The sequence below is a fragment of the Diabrotica undecimpunctata genome, chromosome 2 (assembly GCF_040954645.1).
Source record: "Diabrotica undecimpunctata isolate CICGRU chromosome 2, icDiaUnde3, whole genome shotgun sequence".
Taxonomy (NCBI): domain Eukaryota; kingdom Metazoa; phylum Arthropoda; class Insecta; order Coleoptera; family Chrysomelidae; genus Diabrotica; species Diabrotica undecimpunctata.
The window spans coordinates 56,094,699-56,112,262 of record NC_092804.1 but is presented as its reverse complement, the minus strand read 5'-3'; the positions used below and the strand labels follow the sequence as shown (position 1 = coordinate 56,112,262).

General features: G+C 32.5%; 1 protein-coding gene across 7 annotated transcripts in view; it reads left to right on the top strand.

Moving 5' to 3' along the window:
* The window catches only part of tweek (transmembrane protein KIAA1109 homolog tweek), a 204,308-nt gene that overhangs the window by 34,439 nt on the left and 152,305 nt on the right, over positions 1–17,564 (top strand). For all 7 annotated transcript variants that reach the window (XM_072522926.1, XM_072522925.1, XM_072522922.1 and 4 more), the window contains exons 17-20: positions 1,012–1,243; positions 5,815–6,065; positions 13,554–13,770; positions 15,049–15,442. In XM_072522926.1, coding sequence (XP_072379027.1) covers positions 1,012–1,243; positions 5,815–6,065; positions 13,554–13,770; positions 15,049–15,442 — 1,094 coding nt within the window. The remainder of the gene's footprint in view (positions 1–1,011; positions 1,244–5,814; positions 6,066–13,553; positions 13,771–15,048; positions 15,443–17,564) is intronic.

Below are 17,564 nucleotides of genomic sequence, written 5' to 3'. Positions count from 1 at the left end.
CCGCCGCGCGCCGTGCATACCTTACCAATTAACGGCTTCTAAGTAATGTATAGTTGAAGATTAGCTTCAACGATTGTTCGCATACATCTGTCTCCCAGTTACTTCAAATTTTCCCTTACCCCATCTACACGATTTAGTGAAATGAGTCTAAATATTTGTATTTTGCCTCTTGGAGATCCTCGGTACAGCTTTTCACTGACTGCTCTTGTAGCGTTTTCACCATGGGACCTGTTTATCTTAGTTTGGCACCTTTCATCTCCGCTATCAGACTAAGCTTTTCATACTTCAAGACCCTTGCATTATATTTTACACTACACATTCCTTTTTCATAAATGTCTTCGTACAACTTTCTAAAAGTTGTATCGTAGATTTGTTGATCTTCACATCTCTTTTTATGGATCTAGGTTTCTATTCCATGGATTCCATATAAACGTAATCAAATAATATCATTGGAAACTCCGTGGTTGCTAACCTGTCTATAAACATCAAAAGAGTAGAACAAGTTTCGCAGTGTAAATACCTAGGTTTTCGGTAGAAACAAACGGAACTGTGACAATGAAGTCAAAGTTTGCATTTGGCAAAACATGGCTTTGGACTCTGGATTACGGATTATTAAATGTCATTTCTCACCAGTATTGTTTTATGACTCATTAAACTAGCCACTAAAGAATGAAAATGCCAAACCGCAATAAAGCATTCGAGATTTGGATTCCCGGTAGGTTACTACTACAAAAAATTACCGTAATTGAAAATAAATGAATGTTAATTTATCAATACCAACATTTATTTTGTTAATTGTTAACTTGTTAATTATAGTAATGGCGCCATCTATTAGTTGTATTGCGATTTAAAATTACGGAAAAGAGAAAACTTGTTGTGTCCATCCGTATGATTAAATTAAATATTATAATTTTAATTATAATTTAATATATTTTTTTAACAATTTGTAATTATAATTTAATATATTTTTTTAACAATTTAAAACATTTTCTTTACAAATAACTGTTTTAGGAGTGCCCTCTTAAAAGAAGTACCTTATTCGAGACTGATTGAAACTAGTCCTGCAAATCTACCCACTAAACTGGATAGTGATTCAAAACTACAATGTGATAAGAGTAAACTGACTGTGGGCGATATTTTGGAGCCACTTCCTAAAAATAGCGTATCCGATTCAAAATTGGCTGTAGATTATTTCAGTGCCACCTCAGTAGACATCAAGGAACCATATTCTCTTACTCAAAGCGTAAGTAGTCAGATAAATAATTATTTTATGCTTGAACATATTATTAATGAGAAGTATTTGTATATGTAGGGGAAAAGTGCTAACTTGTGAATTTCTAACTACCTGTCACCTACTACTGTGATGTCAATGTCATCAGCAAAAGTGGCTACTGTATCATTCTCTATTGCAAAAATACAAATTCAAAATAATTCAATCAATGTCTCGTTTCCACAATTTGCCTTTATATTTTTCTAAAAGGATTTACTTTAATTAGTTCCCTATCCAACAAACTCCTTCCCGGGTTCTGCTTATAAAAAACAAAACTGTCGACAAACTCCCTAACAATGTTTATTGCTCCTATTGGAGGGCCAAAATTCTCCTTAGCTATGCTTCGCTCCAAGAATAGTAAATTATTTTACTTACAAATACTGCAAAAACAGCTTTCAATACTTTTTTGCACTACTTTTCGCCACAATAATTTTTCTTTCATCGGTTTAATAGAAAAAACAAACTATCGGCACACTCCTTCCGATTTTGTCTTCACTCTCTTCAAGTCCAACAGCAGATGATCCTCCTTGCTTTTTCAATCTTCCCGTTGTCTATCCCTTCCATAATTTCTTGTAACCAAACAAAACATTCTTTCTTTGCATTCAACCAAATTCCAAAACTCTCCAAATTCTTAAAACTCATTTCAAATTCCCGTAATTGTATACAAATCATACAAGACAATAACTTTCTACTATCTCCTTCACAGTTAATGGCTGCTTTTCAGATAACAGAAATGAATACCTGAAAACGGCAGGTAGATATCATATTTTAATGCAACCTATTATTTACAAACTATTCTTAAATCTATTGATTTCCATAATTTAGAAAGTCCCAGTTCAAACGTAAATCTAAAATTGACAAAGTCTCTATTTTAGCACTTCACCAACACTATAAAATTAAAATTGTATATCTAGAATATAACTATACTATAAATTCAATAGGATTGTCAGGTTATCGCTTAGAAATGATAGATCCTCGAGGGGTCCGAGATGAGAGACGCGTGTAGTTCGATGGTGGCGTGTATATTTTTAAAATAAGGAAAATAATAGGAAACTTGCACATAAAAATATTTTTGCGTCCACGGTAAAATTGTTAATTTATGTTAAATATATTTTGTTAAAATGTTATGTAAAAATATTATATTCAAAATATTACGTCTTAACAATTAATTGTGTACTTTTGTACCTTACGGTGTCGAGGTGCTAAATTATATTATATTTTAAATCCAAAACGTTCTCCCTTATAATAATGAAATGTCACGAATATACTTCTGGTTCGTAATAATTTGTAATAAACAAAACCTATCATTTATAAATATCTTAAATTCATAACAAACAAGAAAGAAAATAACTTAAAAATATAAACAAAACTTTTAGTAGTAAACGTAAGAATAACTAATAACTATTGTATTGCCTTGCATTTCCCCAATAGAATATCTTCCACTGCTTTTTATAAAATTTTCCACCGTTAAGACATCAAACTGTAGATGAATTGTCAGATTAACCTTTTGAAAAACCCTCGTTAGTCATAATATACGTTTTAAACTAAACACGACGTAGCATTCAAATTGAGCAATTTCCAAGAACACAAATATAATACCTGGAAATTTCCAATTAAATACGATTAAAATGGAAATAATAGAATTCCCGAAACAACCTTGTTTTTTCTTTTAAACTTTTATTTACAATCAATTTCTACATGAGACTTTAAAGTAAATGTGAATGAATTTGTAAATAGGTAATAGTTTCGAAATAACTTAGTCGCTTTGTGATCGACTTTGAGATCGGTAGAATGTACAATATTTTTTTTTTAAATAACATTCATATCCACATATAAATACCAACTTCTTTACAGAAAATAATAATTCTAGACCCAGCAACCTAATCTACACTACAATTGTGAAAAACAAACTTGCCATAATAATAGTAATATAGTTATTAGGTACATATCTACTTAGAAAATTATAACCAGGTAGGAAGAAGGATCTCATAGGTAGTCTCTGAATGTAGCAACAAAAAATATCTAGAACTGTACCTATTAGTTATTATTTTAAAGAAATATTTTGATTCTGAATCACTTCTTGTTGTTAATTCACTATCACTACTGTCTTCTCCTGGAGTAATGATAATGGGCTCGATAAGAACATCAACACGCGTGTCTACGTCCCACATTTTATCTTCTTCTTTCTGTGTATGTTTAATGCATGACTGCCAGTTGGAAGCGGTTATATTTTGTATGGCTTGGTCTAATAATAATTTGACATCTTTTACTTTAAAGGTTGTATTCTTTTGCGCTACCTCATTTTTTATTTGTGCCCATATTAGCTCGATGGGATTCAATTCACAATGATACGGTGGAGTTCTTAATACGGTGATGCCATGCTCGCGTGCCATTTCGTCTACTGCAAATCTGATGTATGAACTCTTATGTTCGCGCACTATATCAAGTAATTGAACCTTTATTATGGATTCATCAAAATCTATATTTTTACTTCTTAACCAATCTATTATATCTGCTTTTCGAGATGCAGAAGTCGGTATTTTTTCCATACGACGGCTGTGATAAGGTGCATTGTCCATTATAATTACCGAACCAGGATCTACAAGAGTCAGTATAGACGAAAACCATCTTGTAAAAAACCTGAATCACTTCCAATGTGCGTTATAATGAGACGTCTTCCTTCGCCCGAGGGTGCTTTTAAGCCGGTTGAAAGTCCCTCAATGAAAGCCTGTCGCGCACTGTTAATATTCAAGTCTTGCCATACTTTGGATTTCGTATGACCCTCATTCAACCACGTTTCGTCCGTATAATAAATTTTTTTACCAAGTCGCCTAAAATCACGAATTTTTTGCAAAAATTTTCTCCGTCATATCACTAATTCGTCTCTCTCGATCAACAAACTTTTCCGATTTCTCTTCACATACCGAAAGTCCATTTCATATAAAGTTCTTTGTAATACTCTCATGGATATTTTATTTAAAGTATCATCTGCGTCTGCATTAACTTCTCGTTGAATAGCCTTTAACGTGGACAGTTCGTTCCTAAAATAAAATCTATGAACTTTTCTTCGGATTATACTTTTTGTACTATCGTCCAATACAATTTTTGCACGTTCTTTATGGATTGGTTTTTGGATAGGTTTGTTACCTTGAATTATTCGGAAAACCGTACGAGCCGATACTTTCGTTAAATCTCCAGACAATGCCGCGACATCCTCTATAAGCATATCTGGATATCTTCTACGCAATCCCTCATAAACCGCTTTTATCATTTGCTTTTCTCTCACAGATAACCAACTTTTTTTATTTTGTTTATTAACAGATGTACTGCACGTTGATTTTGATGCTATGATGTTACCCGACGGTACGCTCATGAAATACTACCACCCACCAGATTTAATGGTTATTTGTGGGTGAGTTTTCACAATGTTGCCGTATTGCATTAAGAATATTACTTTCGAAAAGAAATAACGGTGTCCGCCTGCCTCTCTATTGGCATTCAGGGTATACCTCAATGGCACGGATAAGCTGCAAGCGGTACTAAATAATAAATTTCGCAACAAGGCGAGTGTACCTTCTCTAGTTCGGACTTCCAACAGATGTAACCGTCAAAAATGATAATTGAGAAGTGGTTTTGTGTGCTAATAAAGAAATAAATATATAGCCGCTTACCACCGAGTGTTAACGAACTACAAAATGTCTGCCCTGACAATCCTATTCAATTTATAGTATATAACATAATTTTACAAATTGTTTGTCTTCTTCATCTTTTTCTCTATACATTTTTGTCTCGGACAAAGCCACAAGTCATACTAGTTTCAAGAAAACATAGAAACCATACCTATGAACTCTCAGAAAATGCACGATAGCGTGCATACTCTGAAAATAAAGATTCACAAGTTAGCATAGAAAACAGGATTGTGTGTGTGGATCGTTTACGTGTATTACTGTTACGTGTATTAATAATTCGATTAGGTTTTAACTTCTAAATAATCATTTATATCTCAGACAATTAAGTAAGCCAATTATCTTAACATATTTTATACGAAACAAGTCTTCTTATTATTTAGGGAAAAAATAAAACACATAGATAGTAACTATTTATTTACGTACCACCTTTTAGCCTCAGCCGCGTATAATTCTGTATACTTTACAATATATATGCTTCGTGTTTCAAATACTCATTTTAAATGAGCATTTGAAACACGCCATCTTAACAATAGATCTTGTACCAGAATCTTTACAAAGATTGTGCTTTACCGGTGACCTGATGATGACCAGAAAACTGTAGTGGTCGAAACCGGTCGTCGCTTACTAAATAAATATATTGTAAGTTTGTCATTTATTTCTACTACCCATATTGATATTTGCTACATCCTTTTCCCATCTAAAAGTAATAATAAATAATGCTGCATTAGATAGGTGTCTGATATGTTCAGAATAACATTTCTATCCATTTTTTTAATATAAACAACTCTATTGCTTGTTAATTAGTATATTAAATCGAAACATTTTCTTTAATTTCAAGTTTTCTTAAATTTATAGGGTCCTCCTAGTACTGAAGTGTCCGCGCCATCATATTTAGTCAACAAAGCATTTGCTGGTTCGGAATCTCATCACTCTCTAAGCCAGATGAGTTCAGAGGAGAGAATACAGAAAGAAGTCCAAAGAACTACCTCGATGTCCAGTGAAAATCATTCTGAAGCATTCTTTTCAGCTGACGAAGATATAAATTTAAATTCTAGAAGTTCGAGTCTGCGAAATTCAATTTTAAGTGCTGGAGATACACTAACCAGGTAATTTTTTATAATATGATAGTTGTTCTTAAGAGCGTAGGCGCAAATTTTAGACGGAGCGAATCGAAACTGACTCTCCTATCCCTAGTTGTTCTTTCTTCACATAGCAAATTACGTGTAGTAAAATTCTCACTGGTATGAAAGCTTTAAAACTGTCGGTCCAGAATCGGCTTAGCACGTGCATACCTGTGAAGAACTGCGTTGTATAGTTACTGCTCAATTAATTTATAAAGACTATTTATTTCTTTATTTGTATAAATTAAAATATGAGACGTTGTTATAAGAAACGTGTTAGTGTAAAACGAAGAAATTGACGGTTAGTTTAATTGAAGTAGGTACTTTTTACATAAATCTTTTATATTTTTCTAATTAATTTGTAAATGTATAGTGAAAATATCATCTATAAAATCGATCAGTAAACCAAGAATTTTGGCATTAAATTCTATGCAAATAGTCTTATAAAAAATATGAGTAACAATTATGCTGAACAATATAATAATGTAATAGCGAAGTTTCAAGGAGGTAAAAGAATAAATTATAGCTCTCGGGTGTCCTATGAAATGAGATGCCACTCTGCTGCTTTGTCGTGCATCTCTAAAAGTCATTATCACCAAGCCCTTCACAAAAGCATCACAAGAAGAAGTCCAGATGAAGATTATGGGCCACAAGCACAAAAAACGTTAGAAATTGATCATGAAGAATTAGAGAAAATTAAAGAAAAATTTCTATCGGAACTTCGTAAGAATAATGAGGAATGTACTCAATTATTCAATAACACAATAACTCAACGGAATTCAAGTGAATGGTATTTAGAAAGAAGGAAACGTCTGACGCCTCGAGTTTTGGTCGAATTTGTAAATTAAAGGTAATAACCGACCAAAGAAAGGTTGCCAAACACATTTTTTTAAATGCTTTTAAAGGAAATAAATTCACAGCCTATGGAATAGAAAAAGAATCCATTGCAGTACAAGAATCAAGCGAAATGCTTGCGTTAGATATTTGCCAATCAGGAATGTATGTTAATCAGGAATATCCTTTTTTAGCTGCAACACCTGATGGACTCATAGGTAATAATATGATTGTCGAAATTAAATGTCCAATTCCAGCAAAAGATTTATATCCTAAAGATGCAGTAGATAGGAAGAGAGTAAAGTACTTGGAAGTGAAAGATGATAGATATATTTTAAAGAGGACTCATGCATATTACTATCAAATTCAAGGGCAGTTATTTGTAGCAAATAAAAACTTTGTTACTTTTGCGTGTGGACCCCGAAAGAATTAATATTCCAGCTTATTTAAAAAGATGAACAATTATGAGAGCAAATGGTCAAAAAATTAAGAGAATTTTATTTTTACAATTATCTTCCTCTATTAATACAAGAAATAGGCGAAAAGTAAGGTTGAGTACTTATATATTTTGTTTTCTATTTTTACATTTTCCATCTATTACAATACTTATAATATTTTATTTGTATGTGATGACATAGTTTTATAATGCTGGCTCATTGTATAAAATCTTTTTTTTATTTATTTTAAATTGAATCACTTATTTTGAAAAGGTAACATGTACATAAATGCAAAGTTTACAGGAAGACAAAAAAACTGATTTTCTTCAAAAATGATGTAGTTACAAAAATCTTTCAAATATATGAGTTGATAGTGGATGTGTTGTTTGCACAATGCCATGGTTGTCAATTATTGCTTAAAGTACACTATACCAATAGAATATTATTTGTTTACATATTTTGCATATGTTACCTTTTCGAAAAAAATGTGTGCGAGTCCAAGAAAAAATGGAGCAATCATTATTTTATTTCAGTTTAATTCAAATAATATTAAAAAAAAAAATTTGAAAAGTCAACTAATAAACTATACACTAATTAGAAATCCTCTTCTGCTGGTTCGGCTTGCTCTGTTGTAGGCCATGTGACAATCTGCGACCACTATTCCTTTTCTTCTACTGGAAAATACACCAACAATTTCTTAGAGTCTTCAATTTTTTTATGATTAATAGGCAATATGCAGGATATGAAACGCAGTCAGGAAGTTTAACTCTGCTTTCTTGTATTTTGGCTAATCCAAAACACTCCTGCATTATTCTATCAATAAATGGAAGTACAGTTACTTTGCCAGGAGTTTCCTTAAAATATCGAAACTCATAGAAATTGCTGACTTGAAAGGAAACTTTTTTATTAGTGGCAATGTTCTTGCCATGGCTTGATATTGACAAAACTTGCTTCTTATAGTGTTGTGGCCACCATTTTTTGAAGTCGATTACTTTCATACCAATGACTGTGTGAACACTAATTTTTTTACTTTTTGAAGAAGTCTCAATGAGAGAGATATATTCATCATGAGAGTATATTCTATCATGTCTCCGTAGTTTTCTTTTCACAATTCCAAAATCTCGATCACATTCATTAAAAGAATGTCTCCTCATTGGAAAGTAATGTGTGATATTTTGAAACCGACCACTTGATGTTAGCGTTAACAAAAATCGCACTACGGTATTGTTTTTATTTTGATCGGGGCATCCGTCTGAGAAAAGATACAACTCAGTTACCGTTAAGGGTACGTGTTCTTTAATGAAATTGAGTAAAAATGTACATACTTCATTTGGACCTTTCAATGATTCTCCTTCTTGGTATGAATAGAAAAAGGCTTTGTTGTTCTTCATATTATGAATACAAAATTCATAAATCCATAGCTGCCTGTAGTAAAATACCACTTGCACAGGAATATGGGGAAGGGGCAGATTCTGCATGTAGTCGATTGTTATTGCCATTACATCCTCTCTTTCTCTGCACATTCTTCTTATTTCATCTATTTTTGCGTAGAATTTCTTTGCTCTTGAGCAAAGAAGCCACCTTGGCCACCTGAGGTCGGCCAAACGAAAGATCGACATTTTCTTTAAAATAGGAATAGAAGTAGTTATATTTTATGATTTTATCGGTGATATCCGGATTCTTCTCCAGAAACATTTCATGAATAATTTTAATGTTTAATGAAGCAGGCAGGTATTTTTTTTTTTGAATATTGTTTGAGTAATGAACTTCTTTTTTAGGTAACGAATCAACAAATTCATGAATTCGATGCAAGTAGTTGCCATTAATAGCATTATGTCTAGACGATATTGCTGTTCCTCTTAAATCACGAGGAAGTTTGTTCTGAGACTTTAGTTTGCATAAACGATAAAGTCTTTTTATTGTAATTCCATGCAAGCTTAAGAAAGCTTTCTTGCACATCTCTTGCTTCTTTTCTCTGCCCATTACTACAAACATAGTATTTACAAGAATAACTTTTATGCTTACTTGATGCTACGGATGCCTTACGGTTTCTAATGTTTTGCACCGGATTCGAGGCTGAGTCCATGAAGATATAGATCCTGCTCATTTTTGTTTGAAAGTTGGTTAAGGTTGGCTATAATTTCCGCCTTGTTTTCACAAGAGAACATATGGCAACACTTCTTTTGACAGCTAAAAATATTAAAAAATCTATTTAACTCTGTACCGAAAGCCGATCGTTGCCGAACCAATTCAGTTGGTTTAGTTCGAAAAGGTAACATAGCCAACATTTGTTACCTTTTCTAACTAAATCAAAACTCAATGTCTATTTTTAACAGGGACGAGATGAGATATGTTACGTTTTCAAACTACATACTGTGTAGGAACAATTTGTGAGCAATATTGCGTCAACAAGTGTATTTGGCAAAAAGTGTCATTTGTTACCTTTTCAAAACAAGCGATTCAATTACATTATTACCGTATAATAGGAATCGGGGTTTTTGTGCGTATATTTCTCCAGAAAGTAAACAATTTTTAGAACATTGTTGTACACAATGATGTAACTTAAGTATACAAGAAACAAGATGGCGTTTTAAGAAAATATTGTATTATTTGACTAAAGCCTACTCAGAATTTTGTGAAAATATGAATTGTCAATAACGTTGAAACACGTTGTACACTTAAGATATCCTAAATATTGTTTAAACGATAAAATAATTAAACTATAGGCATACGTTAATATACAAAGTGTTTTAATTAAGGAAAAAATATTAAAAAATTTAATACAACCAAAAAAAAAACAAAATTTAATTGTGAAGTAATTGTTATATAACAAATAATAAAATAATAATTGTAAGTAATTGACACCCTGTGTATTTTGATATAACTTTAAATACGTCGGTATTTTCTATGATTAAGCTTGTACCCACAATTAAAATATTGTTCGGCTAAATTCGTTGGTTTCGGAGTTATTAATTTTTTTTAAAGTCCTACAACTTACGAAAAATCGAAATATCTCCGGAATTACAATATTAAGGTATAAAAAATGTAATAAAATACTGGGCGTTCCATAAAAAACAAACATACGTTTGATACTTTTTGAGAACCCTTGTATATTTCAAAATAATTTTAAAACTGCCTACATTCCTATTCAGTTATATCAGCAAATTTGTTGTATTTGGTTTCGAACACTTTCGGTAATACATCTGTTTTGAGAGTCGACACGTGTTCGCTTCTTTTTCACCCCTGTAACTTATTAAAATAAACATTATAGAAGTTTTCAGGGACTTTCGGCCCTCGGCAATAATGTAATCTTTCATTCTGCGTTTAAATTTTTCAAAAATACTTATTAGTTTTCTCAGGATTCGAAAAAAATGAATGCATTTAAAAAGCATTGACCCGAAATTTTGCGCCTTCGCTCTTAAGCTGTGTTCTTGTGGAATTTTACTTCTTTTGTATTTAGTATAGAATTGTTCGGATGGACGTCCTTTTTAGCCTTATGTATGTATGCATGAAATTGGTTGAAAATGTAAGTAATTGCGGAATGACATGTAATAATAATGATAAGTAATAATTATGAACTATTTCTTTGGTTATGAATATTGATTGATAATAATAAAGTTAAGTTAAAAGGTTTAATGGATGCGCTGTCAATATTGGATATTTAGTTGATTCAATATTTGCCAGAAGTTTAAAATTACTCTTCTGAGAATCTGTTACGTAGAGGAATATGTCAAGATGATATTCTGTGGAAATTCAAAAGCAGTACCGGATTGACTTCTGTAATTGAACGATTGAAGTTAGATAAAGGTGTAGTAGAGATCTTTGTGATTTGAGCCAAACATTAACTGATATAAATAAAATGAAACAATTGTGCGTCTACTGTGCTTATTTTGTTACCGCTGTGCAAAGAACGTTGTAAGTAAACGATAGTTTAGTGCAATATGTATAGACAACAAACTGATTTTTTACTATAATTACTTACGGATAAGAGAACATTTAGCATAAATCTAAGCCTTACGCCGAAGTCGACGAAAATAGGTAACACACATTACACTATTAGATGTGGCTTACTGTCAACACGTTAGGTGCAGTATAAATATTAACATGGAACAAAATGTTGCTCTTAACTACATGAGCAACAATAACATCAAGACATTCCCCACAGTTAATAATTCAACAATGAATACCATTACTACTAATAATACATCAGCATCTGTATCATTCGCGATGTTACAAAGTCCAAACCAAAACCTAATATTCCAAAAATGAAACAAGCAATTATTTTTCACTCGGAAGAAAACTTAAAACTATTGGACTATGTCAAAGCAATATTTACCTTTTATATTTTGAATAATAGTATTTGAATCTAGCTAAACAAAGTTTGATCAACTCCATTAATGTAAGTGGTTTAGATGTACTGTGGTGTTGGATTCACGCTACGTTAGCCCCGATTGTCCATGTTTTACTTTCCAAAAAAATACAGATGTTATTTTTTTATTGTATAACTTTACAATACAAATTTAACCCAGGTCGGGTTGAAAAAAGTTGCGTTCTACTTTTACCGATGTCATTAATGACTAAGTAATTGGTTGATTTCTATTTTTTTTTATTTACAATTAGCTTTAAATACACGATTCGTATTATTTACACAAGGTCGCGTACGTATAAATACTCCCCGTATTTTTATAACTGTAGCCACTTAATTGGGTAAAAATAGCTCCCACGGTTGGGATAGGGACAAGTGTGCCTAATGGAAGATGGAAAATGCACCACCACCACTCTGGTTTTTAGAGAATAGGAAACCTAGTAAATACGAGAATGGAAAGAAAATAAGAAAAAACAATACGAGAAAGATACAGATGGTCACTAGACAACTAATTATGGTAAAACAACTAATCAACTACCTATGTGTTGAAATAAAAGAATAAAAATTTGGTCTAACTGTGTTGTATTGATAACTAAAAAAAGATAAGATTGAACAAAGTTAATTATAAATTATATGTTGTATATCCATAAGAAGTAATATACGTAGATAGATCTATAACAAAATTTCTGATACAAATGTGAAATATAACTATAATATCCTCAAGAGACCGAAAAGAAATGTTTGAAAATTAATTAAGTAAATGGTTACTCAAAAAATTATTCTGAAATCTATGAGTTACTAATAAGTTAATCAAATTAAGGAATAAAAAAATTAAAAACACTAAACGACAATGGTATTTAATATATATAACTTATTTAGAAATATTTTGACCGTACATATAATTTGAATTGTCCTTTGTCACAAAGAAAAATATAATATTGCAACGTGATAAATCACTCTGGTTGTAAAACGTCAAGGCGTACTTACAGTTTCACCATGAGCACGTATCAGAGAGGTGTGTAGATTAAGAGATGCGGCAATCTTAATGTTGAGGACTGGCCAAGAACCAATGGAGGATGTGTTAATCTTAACACGCAGCGTTGTTCAAAGGTAATACAGCTGTAGAATGTAATTAGTTATAGGCGGAATTGAATATACGGCAGTAGAATGCAATTAATCAGCGGCAGAAGATAGGATGCAAGATGCAATGGCAAACAGACATCCATGTCTATAATTAATAATAAAAAGTAGACATTAGCGGGACAGTTACAAAAAATGATCTGAATAAATGACTTACCGCCAAGTTGATCTGCTTCACTCGAAGGCTGGTACAAAAGTGAAGTAACAATTTGCGATATTCGTATGAGAGCTTAAATTTTTTGGCTCATGCGAGATTTGCCCTAATTATACATAGTTAGGACAGAGAACCGTTTCGGACGTTTCGGATAAATGGGACTTTCTCGTCCTTTTTTTTAACTCGACTTTCGGAGAAGGTTTTAGAAAGCGAGGAAATTATATTTGTTCTTAGAAGTGAAGGGGTAATAAATAAACAAAACACACAAGCTATTGACTCGTTTCTGAGAAGGCAAAAGATCGTAGGAACACCATGACCACAAAATAATTTGTGTACAATTTATATTATTTTTTGTTTATAAAATCAATATTTTCTTTCCTGTGAAACTCTTTCTTTGTCACATCTGTTTGTTTCAATTCCCTGGCTGGGAAAAAATTATATTTTTGATTGGATCGTAAACCGTTTCTACGATACATTTTGTTTTATGGTAGATTAAGGTTTACTATATTTGAGATATTATTAAAATTAATATATAATTTTAGACAAGATAGCAATAGCGCTCCTACACAGAGAAAGAAATTTTCTAGCGAATTAAGTATTGCGACAGATAGAAATGGAATACTTGCACATAAAATGTCAGGCAACCCGATAATAGCTCCGAGTAGTGTTCCAGAGACGTATAGGTTGAAATTATCGTCCCACAGAAGTGATCATGAGATTCACACTCCCGAGCATAGAAGTTTTGTAGCTGGGAAACAGGTAAACCTTTTTATGTCTAATAATAGTTTATTTTGAAAACTATTTACACTTTTTAGCACATATATTCTAACTTTGAGTTTTTATAGCAAGCTGTATAATAAAGAAAGTATTGGAGGTTGTCCTTCATTCCGGCAAATGGATCTCTCTCTTAATATTAGTTTTGAGTAGTGAATGTGTATCTATTCATGATCCATTTCTTTCATTTTTTAGCCAGAACTATTTTCTTTGTTCGGGCTTCTCCCTCAATATTGTATTCTTTCTGAGTTATGGCCAGATTTCCAATGCTTCCCGTTAAAACATACTATTTACTGCAAGGGTCCATGTTTTGATTTCATACGGTAGTATGCAATGACTGTAAAATTTTTCAAATCGATATCGAAAATCCAATAATATGGAGTTTATGAAGAGCTTTTTAATTTGGACGCTCTTTGAGAAGCTTTTTATATATAATATATAAAATCATTCTAGTGATTTAGATTATGTATGCTTCTTTTTACTGTATTAATTTTTAGTCACTGTCTGTCACCTTTCTTTGTGTTATAGTGTTCGGTACTTCTTACAAGTTTTCAAATTATGATAGGCTGTAATAAACGTGTTCTCTGCATACCAAAGTTGTTGTCCGTATTCTCTAGAGCTAATTATATATATACGTGTGTGTGTGTGTGTGAGTATGTGTGTGTATGTGTGTGTGTGTGTGTGTGTGTTTGTAAATACATGTGTATGTATATATGAGCTTCCTGCTTTTTCGGTATGTCACCTGTTAATATTGTGGATCCATCTGTGTAAGCAGTTCGTTATCTATTAGGTCTATGGTATACAAGAAACGTAACAGGGCCAGTGCTATGCTTCAACCTCCTATTATTACACTTGGTTTTACTCAAGGTACTCATTTTTATTCAATTTGAATCCACCTGGTGCCTGTAAATATTTAAAAATATCTAGATGTCCTCGCCGGCGCTGGAATTCGATCCCCGGCTTGCTGCGTGGAAGTCAGACACTCTACCCCATGAGCTTTATTTGCTTGTATTTACTCCATTAAATATCTTTTGAAATCGATAAATCACAAACATACGTCTTTTCGTCAGTTATGATATGTTTTAAGCAACTTGAAGATCGAATAGTGCCTATCATGTCCCAAATAACGTGAGAAATGAAAACTAATTATTAATTACGTTTTAAGTAAGACTAAATACATTATACATTAAACTAATTAATCTAATTGTAAATATTTGTTAATTGTGTTTTTGAGGTATAGAAATGTACAAGTTCATTTTTTAGTTTGACGATTCCCAAAGAACAGTCCAAGGGTTAGTAACACCACATCGTTATCCATTAATACGCCCAGTGAGTCCAAAAGTTCTGCCAGAGCCTTTCGATTCCAGTGAAATATTAGAAGCGTCTTCAAACGGTCTTAATGAAGGCATACCTGATTCTTCTGATAGTTACAGTAACAACAGTTATGCATCGGCTGTGGGCAGCCAAGAAGATTTTACGCTCGTTGACTTACATATGCAAGTAAATCGATTGATAGTTGATTCACCGATGCTGATGTCGAGCTATGTTACTCATTTAACTCAAGTAAAATGTACTAATTGGGGAAGTACAGGACAAGGAGATCAGTTTTCGCAACATTTGTTTGAGAAAAGTCAAGAGGACAAACTGGTATATGTTGGTAAGTAAGAATAACTATCAAATATTAAATTTTTTTTCTCTGTCAAGGATAGAGTTATAGTATCACGCAGCCTCTTATTACATACGAGGGATTATTGAATATAGTTAGTTCTGAGTATTGTTGATTGCATTTTTTGTGTGACCTTCATGGTAGATGGTTTCGAATCTCTCCAAAGTGAAACTAATAGGTAAAAAATTTAAACCAGATATTAAAAAGAGCTGGAGGGAGTAGAAATGAAAGATTTTTTGACAAAATGTGGTTTCCTCGAGGACATTGTTTAGTAACATTAGTACAAGCTGACAAAAGCTTATAAGTTTGCTAATAAGATAAAACCGCGAAAACATGAAAAAATATTTATGTGTGATTCTTCTCATAACCTTTTTTCAGTGCCTCATTTCTTTTTAATACGTGTACTAGATAGCGACGAAAATTGTATGTCTGATTATTTCTCAAATAAAATCAACATATGCATATTGCGTCCCTTTGCAAAGATTTCTTCAGGGTTTCTAACCTTTGTTCAGAAATACCAATGAATGAATCATTTAAAATAATCTGGGATGTCTTTTGTTTGATTGTTTCCAGTGAGTCTAATACGGTATAATATGCATAAGTTCCTGAGTGTACATTTGCATCGTAAACATTTTTTTTGGGTGCCTTCGCTGTGCCTTATAAACTGTGATGAGAACGCAAATATAAATTTTGTGCATCACGTCTATAAAAGATTATAATCTCTTAAAATGTTATGTCTTTGTTCTTGATTTATCACATCAAAACATTTTTACCACATGTATAAACAATTTTCACCTGTTTCGTGACTTTGCAGCTGTATCTTTTTGCTTACTTCCCAAACACTACCAAAAGTCTTTCTTTTTTTACTAATTTTTTCACACATTGGAACGTCCAACTCATCGTCTAATAGTTTTAGCCTCACAATTCAAAGATAAACAGTAAAAAATTCTCTTCATGCGAATCTTGTGCAGTTTTGGACCCGTCTTTTTGACCAGGTCTAACCCTACAACTTATGTTTGTGTGCTCCTCTTCCCCGCCTCTCTTGTGGACATATGTCCGTTTGGAAAGGTACTTTATGACTATATTTGGGTACCATATGGCCAAAAGGCATCATCCATTCTCGCCTCTCTCCTTATAACGATATGCAGAGAATGGAGGTACAGTATAACTTCCATAGTTGCTGTTGATGTGCCCCTGTGATTCCAAGGCAAGCAAGTCTTTGCACATTGCTTAGTTTCAGGATGACACGTCTTTACTGCAGATTTGGCCACCATACCAGTGATGCATAGATAATTGTTGGTTTTACCACCATTTACCACCAATATAACATGACTCGTTTTAAACCCCACATTTTTATATGAGTGCGTCTGGCTACTATTAACGTAGTTACCGCTCTCTTGATTATTGTTTCTATCTGTTGATTACAAGTATGCTTCGAATTCACCAGATAATATTCTTTGATACCCCTCTTGTCTTTTTAATTTTCTTTGCTTCTAAAGTTTTCTTCTATTTCTTGCTGTTTTTGCTTGAAAAATCCAGAATTGAAAAGGCAAAGTCAACTTTTATCAAGATGAAGCACATAATTACTAACAGGGACTTCTCAGTGCCACTAAAAGTTAGATTGTAAAAATGTTACATATTCCATAGTTTCACTGTATGACGTGAAAGTATGGACCATGAAATATCCCTGCGGAAAAAGTTATCTACCTTTCCAATGTGGTTATATAGACGAGTTAACTGTTTTTCAGATAATTTAACAAACAGAAACTTTTTCATTAAAAAAGAAAAAAACAAAATTTTGTATTTTTGCTTTTTATACACATTCCCGTTAATACAATATGCCACCTGCAAACCGTAATATTGTAGGCATGTCCATTCTAGTCAACATTTTGAAAAGCAAATGCTCTTTTCTGGGCTTTTATATATGGTAAGCTGTAACGTTGTTGTTGATATTCCCTGTTCAATTAAAATTGAAATAACTATTATTTATTTTCCAACAATCCCTTCGCTTATAAAGTAAGTAAAAACACAAGTAACAATGAATAAGCTCACTGCGCCGTGAGACCCTTTTTGTCAGCGTACATCGGCTAACTCAATTGGCCACACGCCGTTT